Genomic DNA, 25,199 nt, shown 5'->3' with positions numbered 1-25,199 from the left:
TTTTGCTTTAACCTACTGAGCTAGCACCCAGCTTTATATGCTGTAGATGGGAACAGACTGGGAGAATCAGCTTCTCTACTAGTTGAGAATGTGTTTCTAGTCAGAGTCCAGAGACTGAGCATAAAGCTACCTTCAGTTTCACAGGGATTCAGGACATTAAAACTACAGCTGTCTTCTCTCATTGGTTATCTTCTCTCCCGCTGGACATTAGCTGCTCCTTCAGAAGCCAGGGTTGAGACATAGCAGCTCTCTGGAGGACAGCATAAATTCTTCAAACCTTCAAACCAAAACCATTTTCTGATCCTGTGTTTTCAGGGACAGCAGCAGCAGCTCGGAGGACTCCTCAGACAGCGATGAACAGGTGCTGGGAAACACGGTAAGAGAAGCCAAGACAGTTCATATTCAGAACCGTTCCTCTGCTTTATTGGCCAATGTCTGTCGACACACAATGGCTGTGGGAATCCATAGGATAGGTCTTCAAAGGACGCTGTCTACCTGGACTGGATCCTTCAAAGTCCTCAGCCATTTCTCAATACACTGTGTGCAGAATTATTAGGCAAATGAGTATTTCAACCACATCATCCTTTTCATACATGTTGTCCTACTGAGAAACAGCAGACTGAGAAACGAGAAGCTTCCAATGCAGCGCTCACAGAGCTCAGAGCAATAAGTTAAAAGTTCTCTTTTCTGTTGGTTAATAAAAGTACGTTTTAAGATCATTTGAGGCAAGAACATCATAGTTTAAGTGTTACTGTATGGCCCATTTACCAGCGAAGCTCCGGGGGAAACGGCAGCCATGGCTAATCCTAGCCCATCTGCAGCAGCTATCGCTCGGCATAGCTGTGTGTGAAGGGCTGCTGGGTATGAAGGGCGATTTTTATGTTTTATTTGGCAAAATGTTCTTTTGATTTGTGTTTATCTGACTGTGTTAATTATTATTCCCCCACTAAATGGAAAAAAGTTAGAATTTATTATTATCTAGAGACTATTAATAACAGGAGGAGAAATGCACGTTCTCTTTTTCTCACCACGGAGGCTCTGGCCTTCACTATTTCTGCACGTTGAATCTTTAATCTACTGATATTGAACGGATCCAGGAAGTCATTAAAACAACTCTGATTTAGGCCCCGCCTTCTAGTCATTGCCGATCATTAATCCATCTTTGGAGGAGGAGAGACGTTGGACCACGTGTGAGAAAGCAGAAACCAGGGATTCTATATTTCATATCCAACCCGATATGAGCGCAGTAGAATTTAAACTGTGGTTAGCATCTTAGCAATTAGCAGCTAGCATCATCTCTATGAGTAATTTTTATAGAATGTCAGTGTTAGGCAGTGTTAAGGTTTGACTTTTTAAATCCCTGTAAGATGAAGCAGAATAGGCCCTCCTGGCATCTTCTGACTCTCTTTGACAGCGTCTTCTTCCCTCAGCAGCACCATCCCCACTGAAGGTTTTTTGTGGTGCAACCTGCTTACTTTCAGTTTAATTATGTCCTGTGGCTCTTTGTGAGACAAACAGATCTGGTTCCTATCCTGAAATATATAAGGGGATCAGTCCATAACCAAACGCAGACTGAATCAGAATCAACCATCCTTTTTTAATTTTTTTCTGGAGAAATCTTGTCCTATTTTAGTGAAGATTTAATGTTTTGTGTTTCTTTCCACAGCCCAACAGTTCAGTTACAGCCCTGTACCGTAAGGGCCCTACTGCAGCAGGCAGAGCCAACCCAGCTCAAAATGAAGGCACCGTAGTTTCCCCTGGAGGCTGGTTCATTGACAAAGGCAGAGGCCCCACGACACGACCCGTCTTCATCGACTTTTCGAAAGACGAGTCAGTGGACACACAAGCAAATGTACGTAGTAACTGAGGGCAGCATGTAGCCTGGTTGTACCCTGATGGTAATCTGATGGTAACCCTGTGGTAACCTGATGGTAACCCTGTGGTAACCCGGTGGTAACCTGATGATAATGGTGGTAACCTGATGGTAACCTGGTGGTAACCTGATGGTAACCCTGTGGTAACCCGGTGGTAACCTGATGGTAATGGTGGTAACCTGATGGTAACCTGATGGTAACTCGGTGGTAACCTGATGGTAACCGGGTGGTCACCCTGTGGTAACCTGGTGGAGACCCGGTGGTAACCTGAAGGTAACCCGGTGGTAACCTGGTGGTCATCGGGTGGTAACCATGTGGTAACCCAGTGATAACCTGATGGAAACCCAGTGATAATCTGATGGAAACCCGGTGGTTACTTGATGGAAACCCATTGGTAACCTGATGGTAACCATGTGATAACCTGATGATAACCCAGTGGTAACCCGATGTTCCTGATGGTAACCCGGTGGTAACCTGATGGTAACCATGTGATAACCTGATGGTAACCATGTGATAACCTGATGGAAACCCAGTGAAAATCTGATGGAAACCCATTGGTAACCTGATGGTAACCATGTGATAACCTGATGGTAACCATGTGATAACCTGATGATAACCCAGTGGTAACCCGATGGTAACCCGGTGGTAACCTGATGGTAACCCAGTGGTAACCCGATGGTAACCTGATGGTAAGTAGGTGGTCACCCTGTGGTAACCTGGTGGAGACCCGGTGGTAACCTGAAGGTAACCCGGTGGTAACCTGGTGGTCATCGGGTGGTAACCATGTGGTAACCCAGTGATAACCTGATGGAAACCCAGTGATAATCTGATGGAAACCCGGTGGTTACTTGATGGAAACCCATTGGTAACCTGATGGTAACCATGTGATAACCTGATGATAACCCAGTGGTAACCCGATGTTCCTGATGGTAACCCGGTGGTAACCTGATGGTAACCATGTGATAACCTGATGGTAACCATGTGATAACCTGATGGAAACCCAGTGAAAATCTGATGGAAACCCATTGGTAACCTGATGGTAACCATGTGATAACCTGATGGTAACCATGTGATAACCTGATGATAACCCAGTGGTAACCCGATGGTAACCCGGTGGTAACCTGATGGTAACCCAGTGGTAACCCGATGGTAACCTGATGGTAAGTAGGTGGTAATGCTAACTTGATGGTATTTTCATTTCCATTCAGTTTATTTCTTTAGCTCCAGTCTTCTGAGATCACTTTCTAGATCCAGTTCAATCAGATCTTCCAGAACGATTAAAGGTTCAGTTTCTATCATCATTAATAATAGATCCTCCATCAGTGTTGATTTGGCCTTTGGCAGCGGCAGCTGCTGGTATGGAGGAACCTGTTTGGAACACCTTGGGGATCAGAGAGCAGCAGTTAAACTCCTTCACCTTCTGCTGTCTCAATTTCTACACAGAGAGGTGCATCCCAACTGGAGCCTGAGACCAAGAGGTCAAAGAAGAGGTCAAAGAACTCGGCCCATTCTGCAGACTCCCAGGGAGTGATCAAGAATAAGAAAGGTGAGCATACCCCACTGAGCAGTTTGGACCCGATCCACAGGCAGCATGAACCTGTGTAGGAGGGGGCCAGTTGGCATATTCTGGTTTTATTAATATGTTTTGTGCAAAGTCTATAGGTCTATATTTTGTGTTTTTATGCTGACCCTGTAACACAGTCAGAACCTTTTTTACAAGACTTTTTCAAACTAGTCACAGAGTATGGGAGCAATATTGTTGCAGAATTATTTGCAGATGCGTCAGTTGTATTGTCTGTATCTAGATTTGACTAGTCATACTTAACGTTGAGATATCTTAATTATAATTCCAGATGTGTGAAACTTTCAATGATGAATCAGGCGATGCCATTTAAGATATTTCTAAAGGCATTTTGACTCTCCAAAATGTGATTGATTGATATCTTGAATTTTTATTTTCACTGGTCATAATATAATATCAGATATCTTAAAGTATCATTTACGATGTTCAAAATAATTTTTTTCCAAGTCAAAACTTTTTCTTTGATATCTTAGAAGTAATTACGGATGGTCAGAAAAGCTGATTTTAAACTGCCACAATAAGCCTGCGAGGCTGCGCTCAGGGTAGCAAGTCAGGATATTACACATACAAATCCTCTCTACACATTTGCAGATCTCACACGGCAGAAGTGTAGCAAAAATCACATGTGTAAAGAGAGGCAACAGAGAAACTTCTAAGCAGGCTCGGACTGTTTATCACTAAATACAGATTTGTGGATTATTTTTACACATTTGCAAATAAATTACACACAAGTTATTTTACATATTTGCAGATACTCGTACAGAGAGACAAATCTCCTCACACATTTTCAAACCCCACTGCACACACACATCTAGATACAGACACACAACTTTCCACACACATTTGCAAATAATTTCGCAACAGCATTGCTGCCATAACAAACAACACCAGGTGGCAGCACTGAGGACCACCAAGCTGAGGGTTCCTTGGAGGGCCCAGTTAGAGGTCCTTGTTTCCATGGATACTGTAGCTGAAAGCTTCACGGTCATCTCCTAGATGGTGTTCAGCGTGTTCTCTCGCCTCCTAACTTCTAAAGCACCCCCATTCCCCACCAGGCTGATAGTTCAGAGCATGTTTGGTCAAAACATCAGACTTGTTATGTTGCATCTAAAGATTATATTTCTTTTTTTTTAAGCAAAGTCCAAGTCCCCAGAGCTGCAGTATCCCCACCTGAGGTTTGAGGATGTTGGGGGTAATGAGGAGATCCTAACGGTCAGTGCCTTCACCTTCTGCTGACCTTCTGCAGGGCATGGTCTTTAATTCTGTGTCTGATGTTTTACTGCAGGAGGTGTGCAAGCTGCTGGTTCATATGCGCCACCCAGAGGTCTACCAGCACCTCGGGATGGTTCCTCCCAGGGGCTTCCTGCTGCACGGACCTCCTGGCTGTGGGAAGACCCTGCTGGCCCAGGCTGTGGCTGGGGTGAGCCGGGCTGCAGAAAAGCGATGTGTCCGTCTGGTAGCTGGGTTCATTTAGCAGAGAATGAGAGGCTGTGGATGTGTGTTTCAGGAGCTGCAGATCCCCATGCTGAAGGTGTCTGCTCCAGAGCTGGTATCTGGGGTGTCAGGAGAGTCGGAACAGAAGCTCAGAGAGCTGTTTGAGCTGGCTATGGTAGCGCTGCTTCTTCTTCTGTTCATGATCTGAAATGGTGAGAGTCAAACTGGTGACCTCTGACCCTTCCTCTGCAGACCTCCAGTCCATGCATTGTGTTCATCGATGAGATAGATGCCATCACGCCTAAGAGAGAGGTGGCCTCCAAAGACATGGAGAGGAGGATCGTGGCCCAGCTGCTGACCTGCATGGACGGTAGGAGAAGGCGTCTTTAGAATGCGCTTCTAGAGAGGAGCCTCATGCAGTGATAAGCAGCCATTTTCTGAAAAAAAAAACAGTTTTCTCTTATATCAAGAAGATGTTTCCAGAACATAAAGGGATAAAAAATGTTTCCATAATGCTGAATATATTAAAAAAAGGATTATTATAACAATTTATTGTTCTAGCTATATTAAATCCTGACTGAATAACCAAAAAGATTTTCTTACACATTATTAAACGTATTTATAAGATAAAACAAAACAGGAACCTTTTAGGTTACGGAATAAAAAAGAAGAATAAAATATGTAAAACATTTATAATTTCCAATGAACAGAGATGTAGAACAATCATTAATAGACTGGGTATGTCGCTCTGATATACTGTCAGACTACTTTTCACTTTCATTAATGAAGTGGACACTAACAGATTTAGCTCTTTGTTTAATCTTAGGCTGCAACTAACGGATTATTTTGCAAATTTATTAATCCGTTGATTATTTTTCTGATTAATAATCAGATAGGCAAAGGTTGCAAGGCAGCAGTGGGTAGCACTGCTGCCTTGCAGCTATAAGGTTTTGGGTTTGATTCCGGGCCCAACATCTTTATGCAAGGAGTTTGCATGTTCTCCCTGAGCATGCGTGGGTTCTCTCTGGGTACTCCAGCTTCCTCCCACAGTCAAAAACATGACTGTTAGGGCTTCTCTAAATTCTCCTTAGGTGTGAGTGGGTGCGTGAATGGTTGTTTGTCTCTGTGTTGCCCTGTGATGGACTGGCAACCTGTCCAGGGTCGACCCCGCCTCTCGCCTGTAGACAGCTGTAGATGGGCACCAGCACAGAAAGAAATTCCCTTTTGATGGACATTAACAGTTATCCAGATGGAACTGATATATGTTTTATTCTAAAGTGCGCATGCGCTGAGTGGACGCTGGCGCGTTTTTGCAGCCGCTGCTCTCCGCTACCTGTTTTTAAGTATTTTTCAACGTTTTTACGACACTTTGGGCCGTGTACTCACATTCAAGTGAGAGCAAAGACACTTGCCTTCGCTTTGATCATCCTAACTCCCGCTGCCATCCCGTTGTTTTTGTGTCTGAGTGTGTTTAACTAACCTCACTCTCCAACTGTTCTCCTGACTCGACGCCGTTGCTGCTGTTGGTTAGCCACCCGCTGCCGTTAACAATGTCAACCTCCAAGTTCTACATCTGGTGTATCCTCCTCTGGACTGTCCTCTCCATTCTACACCGACCTGGGGCTGGTCTGTTCCAGTATTCGGCTGCTGATCTCCTCCTGCTCCGTGGGCTTCTGTCTGCGCCTCCACCGCCAGTTCTCCAGCTACACCCGGAGATCATGCTCCTTCCCCGCCGGAGATACATCCACCGCGGATCCCGTCGGAATTTCCACATCGATGACTCCAATCCAATACCATCATTCTGGTCCACTTCACGCCGCTCTCGCCGATATCCCGGTCGGACCGCTGACTTCAGTTCGCTTGCTAGCCTGGCTAAGGCAGCAAGCCCCGCCTCCGGTCATATCAACTCTCCTGTCAACTTTGGACTCCTGAATATCCGCTCTCTCACAAACAAGGGTCAGCTCATCCAGGATCTCATCAATGACCGTAAGCTGGACTTCCTCTGCCTCACGGAGACGTGGCAACAACCTAAAGACTTCTCCCAGCTCAACGCCTCCTCTCCACCTGGGTTTGTTTACCACTCTCTTCCTCGTGTTTCCGGTCGCGGGGGAGGTCTCGCGTTACTTCATCGCGAGAAGTGGAAGTTGTTGCCTGTTTCTATTCCTGTTTTCCGCTCTATGGAATGCTTTGCATTTGAACTGCCTGGCCCTACTCCAATATTTATTTCCATAGTCTACCGTCCCCCCAAACCACATAGTGACTTTTTAAACGAATTATCCATACTACTTACCCACCTGACTACTCTCTCTCCTAATGTCATTCTCCTCGGTGATTTCAATATCCATATGGACAATGTAAACCTTTCACTCACCAGAGACTTTTCCTCCTGCCTGGACAGTTCTGGATTCCATCAGTATGTTGATTTTCCCACCCATATAAAAGGACATTCACTGGACTTGATTTGCTGCTCTGGTTTAATCCCATCTAACTGTTCTGCTGATGATGTCCATATTTCAGATCACTTTCTTTTATCCTTCAACGTTTCCCTGTCTCTCTCCATAATCAAGCCTGTCCGCCAGATTTCCTTCCGCAATATTAAGAACATAAACACAGACATTTTATCCTCCCACATTGACAATATCCCAATCCCTGCTCTTTCCTCTCCGGACCACCTTGTCACCCACTACAACTCTGGGCTTTCCAATATTCTCAATTCCCTTGCCCCTCTCAAAACCCGGTCTGTATCCTTTTCCCGCTCTGCCCCTTGGTTTACTCCTGAGCTCCGCCTCATGAAAGCCAAAGGTCGGCAACTGGAACGCCTCCACAAAAAAACTGGTCTCTCCATACACAAAGAAATGCATAAAACTCATCTACTTCAATATTCAAATTCAATAGCCATTACTAAATCAAATTACTATTCTGACCTTATCTGTTCCAATGATGGAAATTCCAAGTCTCTCTTTTCCATAATGCATAGGATCTTTGACCCCCCTGACACCCTGCCTTCTTACATGTATTCTACTCAGACCTGTAATTCTTTGTCAACCTTCTTTAATGAAAAAATCTGCTCCATTCACCAGCAATTACATATGACCGCCTTGCCTCCCACTTCCCCTCCGCCCCTCCCCCGTAGCCAGTCATTTTCCTCCTTCCTACTGCCCACTTCTTCTGAAATTTCTGACCTCATTCAAAAATCCAAGTCCTCTACCTGTTCTCTTGACCCCCTCCCCACGGCTCTGGTCAAAATCTGTCTTACCTCCCTCCTCCCCTTCATTACTTCCATTATTCATTCTTCACTCTCTTCTGGTATTGTTCCTTCACTTTTCAAAACTGCATCTGTCTCCCCGATTCTGAAAAAACCTGGTTCTGATCCCACTAACTTTAATAATCTTCGTCCCATTTCTAATCTTCCCTTTATCTCTAAAATACTTGAAAAAACTGTGTCTGCTCAACTCCACACCTTTCTTACCCTCAACAGTCTTTACGAACCTTTCCAGTCTGGTTTTCGCCCCTCTCATAGCACTGAAACTGCCCTAATAAAAATCACAAACGATCTCCTTATAGCTGCTGACTCTGGACTCCTCTCCATCCTCATCCTTCTCGATCTCAGTGCAGCCTTTGATACCATTTCTCATCCCATTCTCCTCAATAGATTATCCTCTCTTGGCATCTCTCACATCCCTCTTGAATGGTTCCGCTCATACAGTATCTCTCCGACCGCACTCAGTTTATTCAGCTCAAATCTTTCACTTCGCACCCTTCCCCTGTCACTTCTGGTGTTCCTCAAGGCTCAGTTCTTGGCCCCCTCCTCTTCATCACCTACCTTCTTCCCCTTGGCAGTATTTTCCGGAAATTCAACATTCACTTTCACTGTTATGCGGATGACACCTAGCTTTATTTATCCAGTAAACCCACTTCCTCTCTCCCCCCCTTGTCCCTTACTAACTGCCTACTTGAAATTAAAGACTGGTTCACCTCAAACTTCCTTAAACTAAACAGTGATAAAACAGAACTCCTCCTCGTTGCCACTAAATCCATCCTATCAAAAATCAAAAGTTTCTCACTACCCATTGACAACTCCTTAGTCTCCCCCTCCCCTCAGGTCAAGAGTCTGGGTGTCATCCTCGACTCTTCCCTCTCCTTTCAGTCTCACATAAATAAAATTACCAGGTCTGCATACTTCCACCTTCGCAACATTAACCGTCTCCGTTCCTCCCTCACCACTCATACTGCCTCTGTCCTTATCCACAGCCTCATCACCTCCCGTATTGATTATTGCAATTCTCTTCTTTTTGGCCTCCCTCATAAATCTCTCCATAAACTTCAACTTCTTCAGAACTCAGCAGCTCGTGTCATCACCAGAACCCCCTCCTTCCATCATATTTCCCCTGTTCTTCACCAACTCCATTGGCTCCCAGTTCAATTCAGAATTCAATTCAAAATCCTTCTCTATACTTTCAAAGCCATCCATAACCTTGCTCCTTCATATCTGTCAGACCTCCTTCACATTGCCACCTCCTCCCGCTCCCTTAGATCCTCCTCCTCCATCCACCTCACTGTACCTCCAGCTCGACTTGTCAACATGGGGAGCAGAGCCTTCAGCCGCTCTGCTCCACAGCTCTGGAACTCACTTCCTCCCGACCTCCGCAGTATTGACACTCTCCCCTTATTCAAAGCCAGACTCAAAACCCATCTGTTCCAGCTCGCTTATCTGTGAATACACTGCTCTTTTCCCTATCCATAATTGTTTTTTTGTTCTCTGTTGTTTTATGTTCCTGTATCTGTATTTTGTATTTTCATCTCTTTTTATTTATTTTTTGTATTATTTGTAAAGTGACCTTGAGTGTCTAGAAAGGCGCTGTTAAATAAAATGTATTATTATTATTATTATTTAATCTTACAGCTAATTGACATTAATTTTAAGTCAATTGTTTGTGTTCTAGTTCTAAGAGTTTGATGAATATCACCGTAGCAACTCAGTGACGTCTCTTCATCTGGGTTGCTTTAGATTTGAACAGTCTCACGGTGACAGCTCAGGTACTGGTGATCGGCGCCACCAACAGGCCGGACTCCCTGGATCCGGCCCTCCGCAGAGCCGGCCGGTTTGACAGAGAAATCTGTCTGGGGATCCCTGATGAGGGCGCTCGGCTCAGGTAAGAATCTGAAAGACAGAGCGACTGGCCAACCTGCTGCTTTGGTTCAGTTTTATTCAGCTTATTGGTTAGTGAATCTGGTTGCCGGTTGGTTTAACCGTGTGGATGATTAAAGCGTCCGGGTTTCCTCTGCCAGGATCTTGAGGACCTTATGTCGGAAGCTGACACTGCCCGCGGATTGCAACTACCAGCAGCTGGCCCGGCTCACTCCAGGCTACGTGGGAGCTGACCTCATGGCTCTGTGCCGGGAAGCTGCTATGGCTGCCGTGAACCGGGTTCTGCTGGAAACCAGGCCATTGGCCCAGACTCCGCCGGACTGCCCTGAACAACCGTCAGGAAGTCCGGAGCAGATGGAGGCTGGGACGGATGTGGTTGTTAGAACTGAGCAGGTCCGTTTGGCTCCGTTCAGCCCGCATGTTTTAGGTCAGAATCTGGTTGCTCTGAGGGATGATGTTCTTTCTTTTAGGAGGGAGAACTTCAGCAGCTCCTTGGCATATTGAAGAACACGGACACGCTGTCAGAGCAGGAGCTGGCTGGACTCTGCATCCTCATGTCCGACTTTCAGGACGCTCTGGGCCGGGTTCAGCCTTCAGCCAAGAGGGAGGGCTTCGCCACAGTACCAGACGTGACCTGGGAGAACGTAGGAGCTCTGCAGGACATCAGGGAGGAGCTCACCATGGCAATACTGGTAAACGCCACCTTTCCCAGATTCCATCTGCTCCACCTGTTCTCTCTGGTTCTGACCCATCTTCTGTCCCCATGGCGGCTGTGTGTCCTGCAGGCTCCTGTCCGATCTCCGGAGCAGTTCAGAGCCCTGGGGCTCAGCGCACCATCTGGGGTTCTGCTGGCCGGGCCTCCAGGCTGTGGGAAGACCCTGCTGGCTAAGGTGAGCATGAGATGGAGCTCAGCAACATGCAGGGACTTCCTTAGTCACACCCCATTAGACTCGTCTCTGGTACCAGAGTATACGCATCGGTTGAAATAGAAAATAAGAATCATTTCCTTTCCCATTGAGTTCCGTCCCAGTGTTCAAAGGGATGGATGTCTGTGTCTACAGCAGGCGTAGAGCTAACAGAACTGGCAGCGTTGCGAGGCAAGGGCTCAAACATGTACGGCTGGAAGCCTTCTACACCAAACCAAGCTTCTGCCGCCCTGGCGTCCTCTTCTACAAATCTTCGTCCCCGCTTTCCTCCTCTAAATAAAAAATGTATGACGGAAGAGACTCATCCACGACCTCCGACACTAAACTCTCCTCCTCTTGCATGTTTCCTCTGTCCATAGCGTTCCTTGACAATGTCGATTCTAAGTCACCAATTTAGTGCTTCTTGGTCCCAATGGAATTTCCCATTGGGAACCTACTAGCACTAAGTTGCTAACTGGTTAGCAAGATGCTTCTAACAAACCGGCCACAAGCAAAAGGCTTGCAAACCTTACGCCACAACAATCCCGCCCTCTTGATAAACGACCATTCACATTCACTTTATTCACTCGTGTAAGTCGTGCACCTATCGGGAGAATTCGAAAATGCAACGGTTGGAACAGCCGTTTCCCTACGACTTTAAGGTCTCACTTTGTTCTCCTCTTCTCTCTCCTGCAGGCGGTGGCAAATGAGTCAGGCCTCAACTTCATCTCCGTCAAAGGTCCAGAGCTGCTAAACATGGTCAGTGAGTGAAGAGCCTTAGAGTTCCTGCCCCGTTCTTGCTCTCCGTTTTTCCCAGAACTAATGCTTCACACCGCACACGATTGAGCAGTAGAAGCAGCTGCTTTACAAAGTCAATGGCTGACACGCATCAATGAGCATCAAAAGGTTCAGCAGTGTCTAGAGCAGCTGAATCATGATGGCAGACCAGCTCCTCTATTTTAGTAGAATAGAGATTTGTAGGATTGCTCTGAGCAGAGGTTTTTAAAAATGATAAAATAATCTGTTTTCTAAATAGCATTATATGTCTCTGTCAGCAACCATGTCTCTGACGTGGTTGCTAACAGCTGGATCTTTGCTGTGTGCAGTATGTGGGGGAGAGCGAGCGAGCGGTCCGCCAGGTCTTCCAGAGAGGACGCAACTCTGCTCCTTGTGTCATCTTCTTCGATGAGATTGACGCCCTGTGTCCTCGCCGTTCAGGCCACGAGGTGAGGAACACGGGTCGGTTCTGCTGCCTCCGCCCTCTTATCAGGCAGCAGGGCGGTAGGTGCTTTATCTGGTTTCTGTCAAATCTCTAAAAACACTGAACTGTTTGAAATGTTTGTGGCTGAACGAGATAACCTCTGTCCTGACTGTCAGGTTAGACGCATTATCATCCCCACAACTTGACCAGCCGGTATCTGAGCGTACATCTCTAACTTGTTTCTGCTTGTCTTCAGTCAGGAGCCAGTGTGCGGGTCGTCAATCAGCTGCTGACAGAGATGGACGGGTTGGAGACGCGAAAACAGGTCTTCATCATGGCTGCAACCAACAGGCCGGGTACACCATCCGTTTTTGTCAATATTTCACGTGCACCTCACTGCTGCAGAACCAGCTCGCTATCTCCAGTCCTAACTCAACTTTATTTATAAAGCATTTTAAAACAACCACAGCTGCCAGAAAGAGCTGTGCATATCAGGTAAAGTTAAAATTGGATAAAAACAAGATAGAGGTTTAAAGGAATAAAACAAATATAATAAAACAAAATCAAATAAAACCATTTAAAAAAAGAACAATAAAACATCAACAATCTAATGCTGTGTTAAAAGCCAAAGAATAAAATTAGGTTTTAAGACGAGTTTTAAAAATAGAAGGTGAAGAAGATTGTCTAATGCGGACAAGGAGCTCATGCCACCATGTTGGAGCAGCAACTGAAAAAGCTGCTCCAAAATTGCCTGAATGGCATAACACGATCTCATGTTAAACCATGCAGGCGTTCAGTCTGCACTGAGGAAGGTTAACTTGTTCTTTGACCACTCTTTTCGACTGCATCTAAAATATTAACATGTCATCTCCAGATAAACAAGGATAATAGAACTTGGGAAGCTGCTGTAGAACCCTATAGTAGAACCCTTGGACTCCCTACAACCTTCATACCCCGACACACACACTGCGTATCACATTACTCCACATACTTTCTCAGTTCTTTCCCTAGCAGACATTTACTAAAGTTTAAATCGAATATTCAGAACCAGATTGGTTGCGTGTAGAACTCTGGTTTAGAGTTTGAGGTTGATCTAAGCTTAGCTTCATTAATCTGATTGGAGAAAGGAAGGACGATGAATAGAACCTTTAAGCTGATTGGCAAAATTACACCGCTCTTTGTAATATTTAAGAGTCAAATCCTGATTAAGAAACCCATTTCAGGTTTAAGTGGGAGGGGAACTAGATGGGTTTCCATGTGTTTGGGAATGCACAAATCCTGTTTGCAGACAGGGTTTTTATGAGCTCACGAAAACGTGCCATTGCAGTGTTTCCATCAAAATAGAAAGCCAAAACAACATGGCATGCCACCATCCTCCTGCTACTTCCTGCAGCCTTCTCCGTGTGTTTAGCCACTAGTATCATCTGGTTGTTGATCGTCGGACTCTTGTGATGTGAAAACGTTTCCTTTGCAGATTTTCCAAATAACGCACTTTTGATTTGACCAAAAAAGGGATGCATCTCAGTTTAGGAAATTAATGTATTTTATTTGTGCAATTTGGTTGTCAATGGAAACACAACTACTGGTGTTCCAAAAAAACATGCTTAATTTAATTTCTTCACATGCAGAGAGTTTAGATGCACCAATAGACAGGTAGGCGGCAGTGGGACTGGGAGCATCAGTCTAGAGAGGTTCTCCCACCGGTTGCTACTCTGGAAGCTTAATTTCCCTCTGTTTGTTTGACCCAAACCATCCCTGATGTTTGTTAGTGAAAGCTCTGTTTTCCCACCTTGAAGCTTTCTCTCTCTGGTTATTTTCCTGAAAAGAGATCACTCAGGACAAACTCTATAAATAACACCTCATAATGTTTATGTATTAAATAACCAGGAGATAGGACAACAGATTCTGACAGAAATTATAATCTTACTCAGATCAGAGAAGTTGCTTAGAGTTACAGAAACCAGCACTTACTGACCGGGGTTAACATCTCATGAAGTGGCCCTGAATCATATTTTATACAACTCCTCTGCCACATCATTGCATCGTCACATTTTAGCAGATGGTTAGTCATCCAAGGCTCCAGCCTTATCAAAATATTACACTTTGTTCTTAGCTGAAGGAAGCCGCTCTCATTCCATTTTCAAACATTTGCCATGTTCATAATGAAGATGATAACTGTATATCCTGACAGAGGAACTGTCCTAATTAGATAAACTTCTTGGGAAAACATTAGTTTTGACTCACATCAGGCAGGTAATATTGGGCAATAAACTCACACATCACCAATGATTATAATCCTAACATGTTGTACAATCTTATCAACTCACATGTTATCGTCTGATCCCCCGGCTTATCATGATGTCGTGACTCTTCACTTATCTAAGTTTGTTTATTTTTTTCCCAGACATTATTGATCCTGCCGTCCTGAGGCCTGGGCGCCTGGATAAAACCCTATATGTCGGGCTGCCGTGTGCCGCAGACCGCCATGCCATCCTGATGACTGTTACTAAGGTAACTAGATCTGCCGTATTTTCTGGAGCCACTCTATTTAAAGCTTTAATGATAAACAATAAATCGTTATATGGATCCTAACATGAACAGGAAGCAAGTCCAAAATTGAAGGCGATAAATTAGTTTTAATTTACGATGTATGGCAGTAGCCTGGGGAGGGTGAAATAAAAGCATCATCCAAATTCTTAAAAGATAAAAGCAGTTTTACTTTGGATAAAAGAGAGTTAATTAAAGTTGTTTTTACCAAGCCTGGCCAGCCAGACTAATTTACACGGTGTTGACGGCATATCAGCCTGGAGAGGAGAAGGAGAGCCCCATTTGAAATGCAGGACTAACAGAGTCAAAAAGGTTAGAATCAGAGGTGTCAAGTAAGACATACTTTTTCACTTTTACTTGAGTAAAGAAGTCAAGTTGATGCTTCAACTTTTTACCAGAGTGTTTTTAGACTACAGTATGTGTGTACTTTTGACACATCTGGTTTGAAGCAATAAGATGAATAGGGATGAGATCAAAAACTGCCCATTGTTGAAATTTTAGCAGATTTCAACTTTTCGGGAGTAATAAAGGGCATCCATAAAATATAGCTCTGTTGGAGCTGCAATCACTGCTATGGTTACAGAAAAACACAGCTGGATCATGGCCCCGCCTCTCGCTCCATGATTGGTTGAGTATTGAGCCCAGCCAGAGTAGGCTTTACCAACAGCATTGATGTGTTTGTGGAGTATAATATCTGCATGGATACTGACACCGAGGAGCTGCCATTCTTCAGCAAACAGTGGGTCCAAGTGGTTCAGCAGGTCCATGAGTCCAAATACTAGAATATACCATTTAAGATTTAGGAATTTCTGAGCTGTCTGAGCCTTGATGTCACCAAGATATTAAATGGCCTGTACTTATGTTGTACCTTTTTTTCAAGTCAGCAGACTTAACCAAAGCGCTTTACACTACATTCACTCACACACTGATGGTGGCAAGCTGCATTGTAGCCACAGCTGCCCTGGGGCTCACTGAGGCTCACTGACAGAAGCGGAGCTGCCATACTCTGGCGCCACCGGGCCCTCTGACCACCATCAGTAGACAATGCAGGTGAAGTGTCTTGCCCAAGGACACAACGACACTGAAAGTCGGAGCCAGGGCTTGAACCGTCAACCCTTCGATTTCAGGGCAAACTCCTACATCCGACGCGACTGTCGCCCCGATATGAGGTCTCAGGGAGCTGTTACAGTCTTTCCTATCAGCTTATACATGTGGCTAGAATAGAATAGAATAGACTATTATCCCTTAAGGGAAATTTATTATGGACTCCAAAGTGTGTAGTGCATAGTAGTACCTGCCATTATAAACATTAAAGACTCATATAAAACAAAGACCAGCTAAGGACTCACACACAGCCTGCATACACACTCAATAATAAAAATATTTTTAAAAATCAGTAAATAATTCTCCTTTTATGCAGATGACTAAGGGATTGGAGATGGGTATAAGAAAGGATAACTGCCAAGTGCCAACAAAGACATAGGTTTAGGTGTCTGGGTTGTGAGTGTGAGTCAGTGTAAATAAATGTAAGATTTGTATTCGTTGCTTGTCGTCACTCGCACATTCATCTGACACCACATGTTCCAAGTTACTAAATTACAATTTTGCATCAATAGAGCATTAATCTAAAACTCATAACTTTGGGATTTGTAAAGTTGTACCGTGTATTCCTGACTTCTAACCTTGTTTTCCTACAGATGAAACATCCGTCTCATGGATTTAAAAGTTGAAAACAGGGAACAAGTCTGACATTTACTGACAATGACATTGAAGCATACATTTTTATTGATGCCACACTGCTGAGAATATAAATGCAAACAGCACAGGTGAAAGAACAGAGCCCTGAGGGACTCCATGGGAAAGATAGAGCTACCCAGATCCTGGAACCAGAAACTGGTGCTACAGTAGCATCGCCTTTCTGTCGGGCCAAACGAGAGCATATCGAGCGCAAGTACATGAGGCGGTGGATTTAACTACAGCGTGAGGAGCGCTACTCTACAAGTGTTTGCAATAACTTTGCTGAATAGTTGCAAATGTCACAACTTTAACCTGGTAAAATCATAAATGCTTGTACGGCAAAAAGAAGCATCCTTGCTACTAGAACTTTGTCCATCTTGGCTGCTTTGCTTGTTTCATGGTCGTCGTCTTCCTCTGCTTTTATTTTCGGTGGACTTTCGTCTCCGTTTGAATAAATCTGACGCACTGACAGAGCTGGGAACTGGCTCCTTGTTCGTTGAAAGCAGCATTTTAAGTTCCAGCTCCTGTGTGGCTGAAAAGGACTAATACCCCTTTCTCACCGGCTGAAAAACCTGTTTAAACTTTGGAACAATGGGCTTTTAGTGGCAGTGGGAACAGCTCACTGATGCGTCTCTACCCGGATCAAACGACTCAGCAAACGACCCGCGATAAAATCTCCTCGGCTCTGATCGCCATGATGTGGGAACACCAGAGCCGGGTTGACCCACTAAATTCCATGATACCATTGAACGCAAGGTACGGACGTCAACACACTCGCTTCTGATCTAACAAGCAGAAACAACTCTGTTATAATTGGATTAACATGGACCAGCGGGATTATTATTTCTGTTATCTGTCAGAGGGATTCAGTCAGATAATAGAGAAACAATAAAGCACACTGATTACGTCCTGGCTTCCTTCCATACTGCTCTCCATTGTTTACTTCCCTGATTTCTGTTGCACTGCTGACATCATCAACGCTAACCTAGCGTGATGATTTCACCAGACACGCAGCAGGGGAAAGGAGGCCATGCAGCTGCCATCGAGGTGTTAGACCAGCTTATTAGCCAGTTGGAAGGAAGCTGATTGTCGGCGGGTCGACCATGTTTGAAAAACATGTGTTAACCCCGATAATTTCAGTGTGAAAGAGGCTTAAAGAGGTTCTGGTCGTTATGAGAGGAAAACAGGAAGGTAAACCAGTTGAGTGTGACAGAACTTTGAGCTCATGACTCAAACCCAGGTGGTGCTGAAAGCCGTTTGAGGTCCAACCTGGGAGGATTTACCAGAGACACTGGGTTTCAGTAAAGTAGCTTAAACTCTCAACTAGATAAGATCCTTGGATGGTTCCTAACATCCAGGTCTAGGTCAGATTCTCCAGGCAGACTTTGGTTCCCTAGGGGTTTTATTTTTTGCACCCACTGCGTCTCAGTCTAATGCTCCACCTGTGTGTTACAGGGTGGGACCAGACCTCAGCTGGAGCAGGACGTCCGCCTTGAGGACATCGCCTTTGATGAACGCTGTAGTTCCTTTTCGTAAGTCCCTGCTGAAAACACCAACAACTTCTAACCAGTCTTTCATTTTAGAAGCGGATCAGAACACTATGTTTACTGCAAATTCAGGCTTTGGTTGAGTGAGCCCATCTCCCATGTTTTCAATGTATGATGCTAGCTTAGTTGTTGGCCTTCATTAGAAGCATATAGGTGAGTTAAGGCCAGAACGCACCCAATCAGATTTTGCATCCGATCTGACAGAAAATTGTGTTGGACAATTTTATGCAAGGTGGCAGCGTAGCTCTGAACCCAGGTCTATTTTAAATTCAGCAGCAATTTCATTGGTCTGACAGGAAGAGAGATGCGTTACAAAGTAAAACACATCCGCTTTGGGGGAAAAAACTAAATCTGTTAATCTCACAGGGAAAGAGTCAGTTTGGAGTCGCACATTGCATTTATAGAAACGTATAAGAAAAACTAGTATAAACTTTGCAGATCTCTCTCTGAGAATTACCTCTCTGCCTCAGTCAGCATAGAAACCGCCCCACAGCGTTTACTGCTGTGTTTTTCGTTTCTTTAGGCGTAGATCTCATTATGTTTTTATTATATAAACACTCTCTATCTGTTCTGGTTCTAGATGCTGCACAGACTCGTTAAGTAGAGCATTGCTTTATAGAATGCACATAAATGATTTTATTAGATGTTGTAAAGTTAACGATTGGGATTAAACTCGTACGTTTTTCCTACAGTATAATAATAAAGTATTACAGCTTTGTCCTGCAGTGTGTTGAACATTAAGATATTTTAGTTTGAAAACCAAAGATTGTGTCCTGCAGTTTTTATTTTCTGTAAGAGTTTCAAATTCTCATTGGCAATATCCCTCCCTCCTTGTTTCTCCTTCCAGAGGAGCTGACCTGACGGCGTTGGTGAGGGAAGCGTCTGTAAACGCCTTGAAGGTCTTCATGAAGTCCCAGCTTTCTGGTAACTTGCTCCTCCTCTGATCAGTAACCTTCCTGATCATTTTATTCCTGTCGTCTTAGAGCATGTTAGAGGCGAACCTTTTTAGAAGGAACTGTTTTATTGTTTTTTAATGTGACTTCCTCATGCGGTCGGCTGCTGACAGATGCTCTGATATCATCAGATGGTTGAAGTTTTTTTCCCCCATCCTACATACAGGATGTTTAAACAGGAAACTGTTTCGTTTCTGAACTTTATGTGTTTAAACCATAATCAAAGCTGCTTGTTGTTGGGATAAGGACTTTACCTTTGCTGCTGTTTCCCTCTGCCTGCAGGTCAGACCCACCCCTCTGGCTCCACAGCCGATATCAAGGTCACCAAACAGAACTTTGAGGACGCCTTCAAGACCATTCAGCCATCCGTGTCCAAAAAGGTGAAAGTGTTTTATCAAATCCTTTGGAGATAAGCTGCTGTTTTTAGAGCCCAGCGGGAAGCTTTCTCTGTGAGGCTCTCAGACCTGGCGGTACTGTGGTGCAGTGGTTAACTCGATGGCCTCACAGTAACAAGCTTCCAGGTTCCAGTCCTGGATTAGGCCTCTCTGTGTGGAGACTGCTTGTTGTGCCCGTTTCTGCGTAGGTTTCTTCTCAGGCTCCTCCAACTGGATGATGACAAATAAAGCATCCCGTGACTTCCCCCACCCTTCCCATAAAAATAAAAAATAAAGTAAATTCAGTTTATTTCTATAGCGCCAATTCAGACATAGAAAAAGAAGCGTAGAAACCAATAGCAACTGTAAAGCTCCACAGGAAACACAGCACAGGAGCTGTGTGTCAGAGGATAAAAGAGAGCACATCCAGTTAGTCACAGTCAGAGAAACAGGACTACACTGAAAAACAGGCCGAGCTCCAACATCTAGAAACAAAGGTGTTGATGGCAGCAGCACAGCTGGTATTTCTCTCCAGGATGGAGTCACAGCCAAACAGGAACAGACCAGATGAAGCTACTATGAGAAAAAAGCAGAGACAGCAGAACATTAGAGATTGAACTAACAGATTCTGCAGAGTGGGAGAATAGAGATAGAATGATCAAATAGGGTCCTCCAGTAGTCTAAGCCTATAGCAGAATAACTATAGAGATAGCTCAGGATAACCTGAGTCACTAACTATAAGTTTTATCAAAAAAGGACGTTTTAAGCCTACCTTTAAAAGTAGACAGGGTGTCTGCCTCCCATTCTATTTTTAGAAATTCTAGGAACCACTAGTAAACCTGCAGATTGAGAGCGAAGTGCTCTGTTAGGAACATGAGGAAGAATCAGATCTCTGATATAAGATGGAGCTTGGTCATTTAAGGCTTTATATGTGAGAAGGAGGATTTTAAATTCTATTCTGGATTTAACAGGAAGCCAATGAAGAGAAGCCAGGATAGGAGAGATATGATCTCTCTTTTTAATTTTCATCAGAACTCTGGCTGCAGCATTTTGGATCAGCTGAAGACTTTTAACTACAGTTTGTGGACTTCCTGATAGTAAAGAATTACAATAGTCCAGCCTTGAAGTAACAAATGCATGGACTAGTTTCTCAGCATCACCCCTGGACAGGAGATTTCGAAAGTTTGCAATATTCCTCAGATGAAAGAAGGAAATTCTAGAAACCTCTTTGATGTGGGATTTAAATGACAGGTCCTGATCAAAAATAACACCAAGAGTTTTTACTTTATTATCTGAGATCAGTTTAATCCCATCCAAATGAAGTGACTGGCTAATCAGCTTCTTTTTCAGAGACTCTGGTCCAAAGACTTTACAGGTGCTGGTCATAAAATTAGAATATCATGAAAAAGTAGATTGATTTCAGTAATTCCATTTAAAAAGTGAAACTTGTATATTATATTCATACATTACATACAAACTCATATATTTCAGATGTTTATTTTGTTTAATTTTGATGATTACAAATGACAACAAATGAAAATCTCAAATTCATCATATCAGAAAATTAGAATATTACTGAAGACCAATAAAAACAAAGGATTTATAGAAATGTTGGCCAACTGAAAAGTATGAACATGAAAAGTATGAGCATGTACAGCACTCAGTATTTAGTTGGGCCTCCTTTGGCCTGTATTACTGCAGCAATGCGGCGTGGCATGGAGTCGATCAGTCTGTGGCACTGCTCAGGTGTTATGATAGCCCAGGTTGCTCTAATAGTGGCTTTTAGCTCTTCTGAATTGTTGGGTCTGGTGTATTGCATCTTCTTCTTCACAATACCCCATAGATTTTCTATGGGGTTAAGGTCAGGAGAGTTTGCTGGCCAATTAAGAACAGGGATACCATGGTCCTTCAACCAGGTACTGGTAGCTTTGGCACTGTGTGCAGGTGCCAAGTCCTGTTGGAAAATGAAATCTGCATCTCCAAAAAGTTGGTCAGCTGCAGGAAGCATGAAGTGCTCTAAAACTTCCTGGTATGTGGCTGCGTTGACCCTGGACCTCAGAAAACACAATGGACCAACACCAGCAGATGACATGGCACCCCAAACCATCACTGACTGTGGAAACTTTACACTGGACTTCAAGCAACGTGGATGAAGTGCCTCTCTTCTTTTCCTCCAGACTCTGGGACCTTGATTTCCAAAGGAAATGCAAAATTTACTTTCATCAGAGAACATGACTTTGGACCACTCACCAGCAGTCCAGTCCTGTTTCTCTTTAGCCCAGGCAAGACGCTTCTGACGCTGTCTGTGGTTCAAGAGTGGCTTGACACAAGGAATGCGACAGCAGAAACCCATGTCTTTCATACGTCTGTGTGTGGTGGTTCTTGAAGCACTCACTCCAGCTGCAGTCCACTCTTTGTGAATCTCCCCCACATTTTTGAAGGGGTTTTGTTTCACAATCCTCTCCAGGGTGCGGTTATCTCTCTTGCTTGTACACTTTTTTTCGACCACATCTTTTCCTTCCCTTCGCCTCTCTATTAATGTGCTTGGACACTGAGCTCTGTGAACAGCCAGCCTCTTTAGCGATGACCTTTTGTGTCTTGCCCTCCTTGTGCAAGGTGTCGATGGTCGTCTTTTGGACAACTGTCAAGTCAGCAGTCTTCCCCATGATTGTGTAGCCTATAGAACTAGACTGAAAGACCATTTAAAGGCTTTTGCAGGTGGTTTGAGTTAATTAGCTGATTAGAGTGTGGCACCAGGGGCCATCAATTTTGAACCTTTTCACAATATTCTAATTTTCTGATATGATGAATTTGAGATTTTCATTTGTTGTCATTTGTAATCATCAAAATTAAACAAAATAAACATCTGAAATATATGAGTTTGTATGTAATGTATGAATATAATATACAAGTTTCACTTTTTAAATGGAATTACTGAAATCAATCTACTTTTTCATGATATTCTAATTTTATGACCAGCACTGTAACTTCTGTTTTGTCTGCATTCAGAAGTAGAAAGTTAAGAGTTATCCAGGTTTTTATGTCTTCAAGACATGCCTGTAATCTATGTAATGGGTTAGCTTCATCTGGATTTATAGACAGATATAGCTGGGTATCATCAGCATAACAGTGGAAATTAATCCTATGCTGTCTAATAATTGTACCGATTGGGAGCATGTATAAAGTAAAGAGAATTGGTCCTAGCACTGATCCCTTTGGTACTGCACATGAAACCCTTGAGCAAGACAAAGATTTATTATTAACATGAACAAACTAAAATCGGTCAGACGGATAAGATTTAAATCAATCCAGTGCTGTTCTTGTTTCCTCCTACAAAATATTCAAGTCTTTCTAAAAGAATATTATGATCAACTGGATCAAAGAGAAGTCCATTATCTGAGGCCATGAAAATATCATTGGTGATTTTCCAGCTTTTTTTATTGTCATTACACTTTCACAAGTACAGACCAACGAAATGAACTCTCTGCATTTAACCCATCCCCTTGGAGAGCAGTGAGCTGCTGTTGTGCAGCGCCCGGGGAGCAGTGTGGGGTTAGGAGTTTTCCTCAGAGACCCAGAGGTGGCAGCCTGTGGGAGTGGAGCTCGAACTCAGAACCTCAGGATTCCAAGCTCTACGCCCTAACCACTAGGCCGCCACTCACCTATCAACAGAGCTGTTTCAGTGCTATCATGAGCTCTGCATTTAACCCATTCTACTCTAATTTTAAAGTTTTTCTTTTTCAAAGGGTCTACGTCCAAGACAGTAATATACAGTAAACTAGTAACCCCATCAACAAAATCAGCAATTTGTAAAGCAGAATAAATTAAATGGCTGCCCTCTGCAGCACTGCTCAGCGACACAGAGGAAAGTGAAACAGATTCTTTAAAATTTATAATTGCATTATCTAATTATCTGCTAAAATTGAACCTTCTTTTAGGGGAGGAGAACTCTGTTAAAGTAATCCTGAAAGTTATTAAAAAGTGGTCAGAGGGGAAAGGGTTGTGAGGAAATACTGTTATTTCTTCACATTTGATGCTATATGTCAGCACAAGATCGAAAGTATGAAGACGAGAATGTGTGGGACTACTCACATTTTGAACAAAGCAGATGGCGTCTAAGATAGCATTAAATGCTGCACTTAAGCTATCGCATTCAATGTCAGCATGGATGTTAAAATCCCCCACTATGATAACACTGTCAGTATTTAACACCAAATCAGAAAGGAACTCTGAAAACTCATCTAAAAATTCATAGTAAGAACCTGGTGGACGATACAAAGTTACAAAAAGAAGAGATTTTCTTTCTTTGCAATTTGGATGAGGGAAACTAAGGGTTCAATGTTTAAAAGAGTTGTAATTATTAACTACCTTTGGAGTAATCAGTAAATTAGACAGTATTTCTGGGTATTTGAAAATTTTAATGACTAGAGGGAGTTGACTCGTTTATGCTCAATTATCCTCTTGCTACATTTGACATTAAAGGTCTTTTAGATCTATGTGACATACATCTAACATGACTGGGTTGGTCATGAGTTGATGAGTGAGTTTCATCTGAACACTACTGTAGTGGAAATGTTTCCCACTCAGTATGGAGCCCTGTGGTCCTCCGTAACCAACTGCTGCAGATTTATCAACCTGGACTGGATCTGTCGACCCAACACGACTTACCAGAACTATCAGGGAAACTTCTACACTCCAGACTCCATGTCTTCAGAGGTTTTCAGTGAATGAACAAATGTCAAGTGCCACTTCTGATGGCAGATCTATGTTGATCTGGTCCAAGATCCCCTTTCTTACGATGCCTTTATGCTCTCTGCAGGACCAGCTGATGTATGAGAGGCTCAGGGAGTCCCTCAGCAGATGACCACTGAACCAGAACCAAATGTTTGCTTTCCCACGGAAGAATCGCTCTTCATGCTGTTTTTTTGGTTTTAAAATAAAATCAGGACTCAAACTTCTCTACCCTGGCTTTGTTTGATCCAAAACTGATAAGTTCTACTATTGGACCTGGCTTTGAGTAACACAACCAGGTGTGTTTTGTTTTGTTTTTATCAGGGTCTCCTCCTCATGAGGGAGGTTCTGTTCCTGTGCGCAGGGGGAGATGGTTTGGTTCTGGTTTAATTCGTGAGCCACATCTAAAATGGTGCTAAAAATTAGGGGGTAAATTACAACAAAATTGTCAAATACCTGTAAAGAGAAGAAGGAAGAAACACGTCAAAGTTAAATTCAACAGCTGGTTTTCTTGCCCAGAGGAACATGTCGCTGGCCTTTTATCCCAGAAACGATTCTGCTGCCTTCTTCAGATCCGTCTCCTGTGTCTGAACTGGTTTCTCATCGTGCTTTGACTAGGCCACCTTAATATGGATCTAAACCTTCCACTACAGCTCTGGATCTGCTGATTCACTCTGGCAGAGGGGGGACCAAGTCATCCTTTAAAATTCAAATTTTTTTTTCTTTCTCATATTTCATACCTAAAATGAAAATGATTAAAAAGGTTGTTTTTTTTTTTAAGTAGAAAAGTCTATTTAGGACCTGATTGCAGAGCATGACCACCATTGCTGTCTAATCCCCTTCAACCTGCAATGAGTCATGGCAGCCAACAGAGCATCAATATGCACCAAATGCTCAATATTAACATTGGATTTATCTGAGATTAGGCTAATAGTTTGGTCAAAGGTTGCTTTTTAATGACTCTAAACACATGACAAAGCCAGCACAGAACCTTTACTTCTAAAAGGGAACTTTTCAAAAGAAAATCACTACGTTTGTTCTTCTTACAATTTCAAATGCCATTCAGTTCTGATTCTCTTCCCTTAAACATTACATTTAATTTTGAGTAGTTTATATAATAAAAAATAAAACAAAAATAAATACTCTGCATGTCCTAATTTAGCCA

The 25,199-nt window shown here is 43.5% G+C and overlaps 1 protein-coding gene across 2 annotated transcripts in view; it reads left to right on the top strand.

Annotated features, from left to right (window-relative positions):
• nvl (nuclear VCP like) overlaps positions 1–24,261 on the top strand; it is a 30,196-nt gene extending 5,935 nt beyond the window's left edge. For both annotated transcript variants that reach the window (XM_038299401.1, XM_038299402.1), the window contains exons 6-24: positions 316–376; positions 1,667–1,852; positions 3,318–3,420; positions 4,592–4,668; positions 4,742–4,876; positions 4,964–5,065; positions 5,143–5,260; positions 9,899–10,043; positions 10,180–10,432; positions 10,510–10,731; positions 10,825–10,929; positions 11,641–11,703; positions 12,051–12,170; positions 12,402–12,501; positions 14,550–14,656; positions 17,885–17,961; positions 18,824–18,900; positions 19,212–19,309; positions 24,123–24,261. In XM_038299401.1, coding sequence (XP_038155329.1) covers positions 316–376; positions 1,667–1,852; positions 3,318–3,420; positions 4,592–4,668; positions 4,742–4,876; positions 4,964–5,065; positions 5,143–5,260; positions 9,899–10,043; positions 10,180–10,432; positions 10,510–10,731; positions 10,825–10,929; positions 11,641–11,703; positions 12,051–12,170; positions 12,402–12,501; positions 14,550–14,656; positions 17,885–17,961; positions 18,824–18,900; positions 19,212–19,309; positions 24,123–24,167 — 2,194 coding nt within the window. In that variant the 3' untranslated portion in view covers positions 24,168–24,261. The remainder of the gene's footprint in view (positions 1–315; positions 377–1,666; positions 1,853–3,317; positions 3,421–4,591; positions 4,669–4,741; positions 4,877–4,963; positions 5,066–5,142; positions 5,261–9,898; positions 10,044–10,179; positions 10,433–10,509; positions 10,732–10,824; positions 10,930–11,640; positions 11,704–12,050; positions 12,171–12,401; positions 12,502–14,549; positions 14,657–17,884; positions 17,962–18,823; positions 18,901–19,211; positions 19,310–24,122) is intronic.
• The last annotated feature ends 938 nt before the right edge of the window (positions 24,262–25,199 follow it).

The sequence above is a fragment of the Cyprinodon tularosa genome, unplaced genomic scaffold (assembly GCF_016077235.1).
Source record: "Cyprinodon tularosa strain WSP-4 unplaced genomic scaffold, ASM1607723v1 ctg428, whole genome shotgun sequence".
NCBI classification, from domain to species: Eukaryota; Metazoa; Chordata; class Actinopteri; order Cyprinodontiformes; family Cyprinodontidae; genus Cyprinodon; species Cyprinodon tularosa.
Note: the sequence above shows the minus strand (reverse complement) of the source record. Positions and strands in the feature narration are given on the sequence as shown.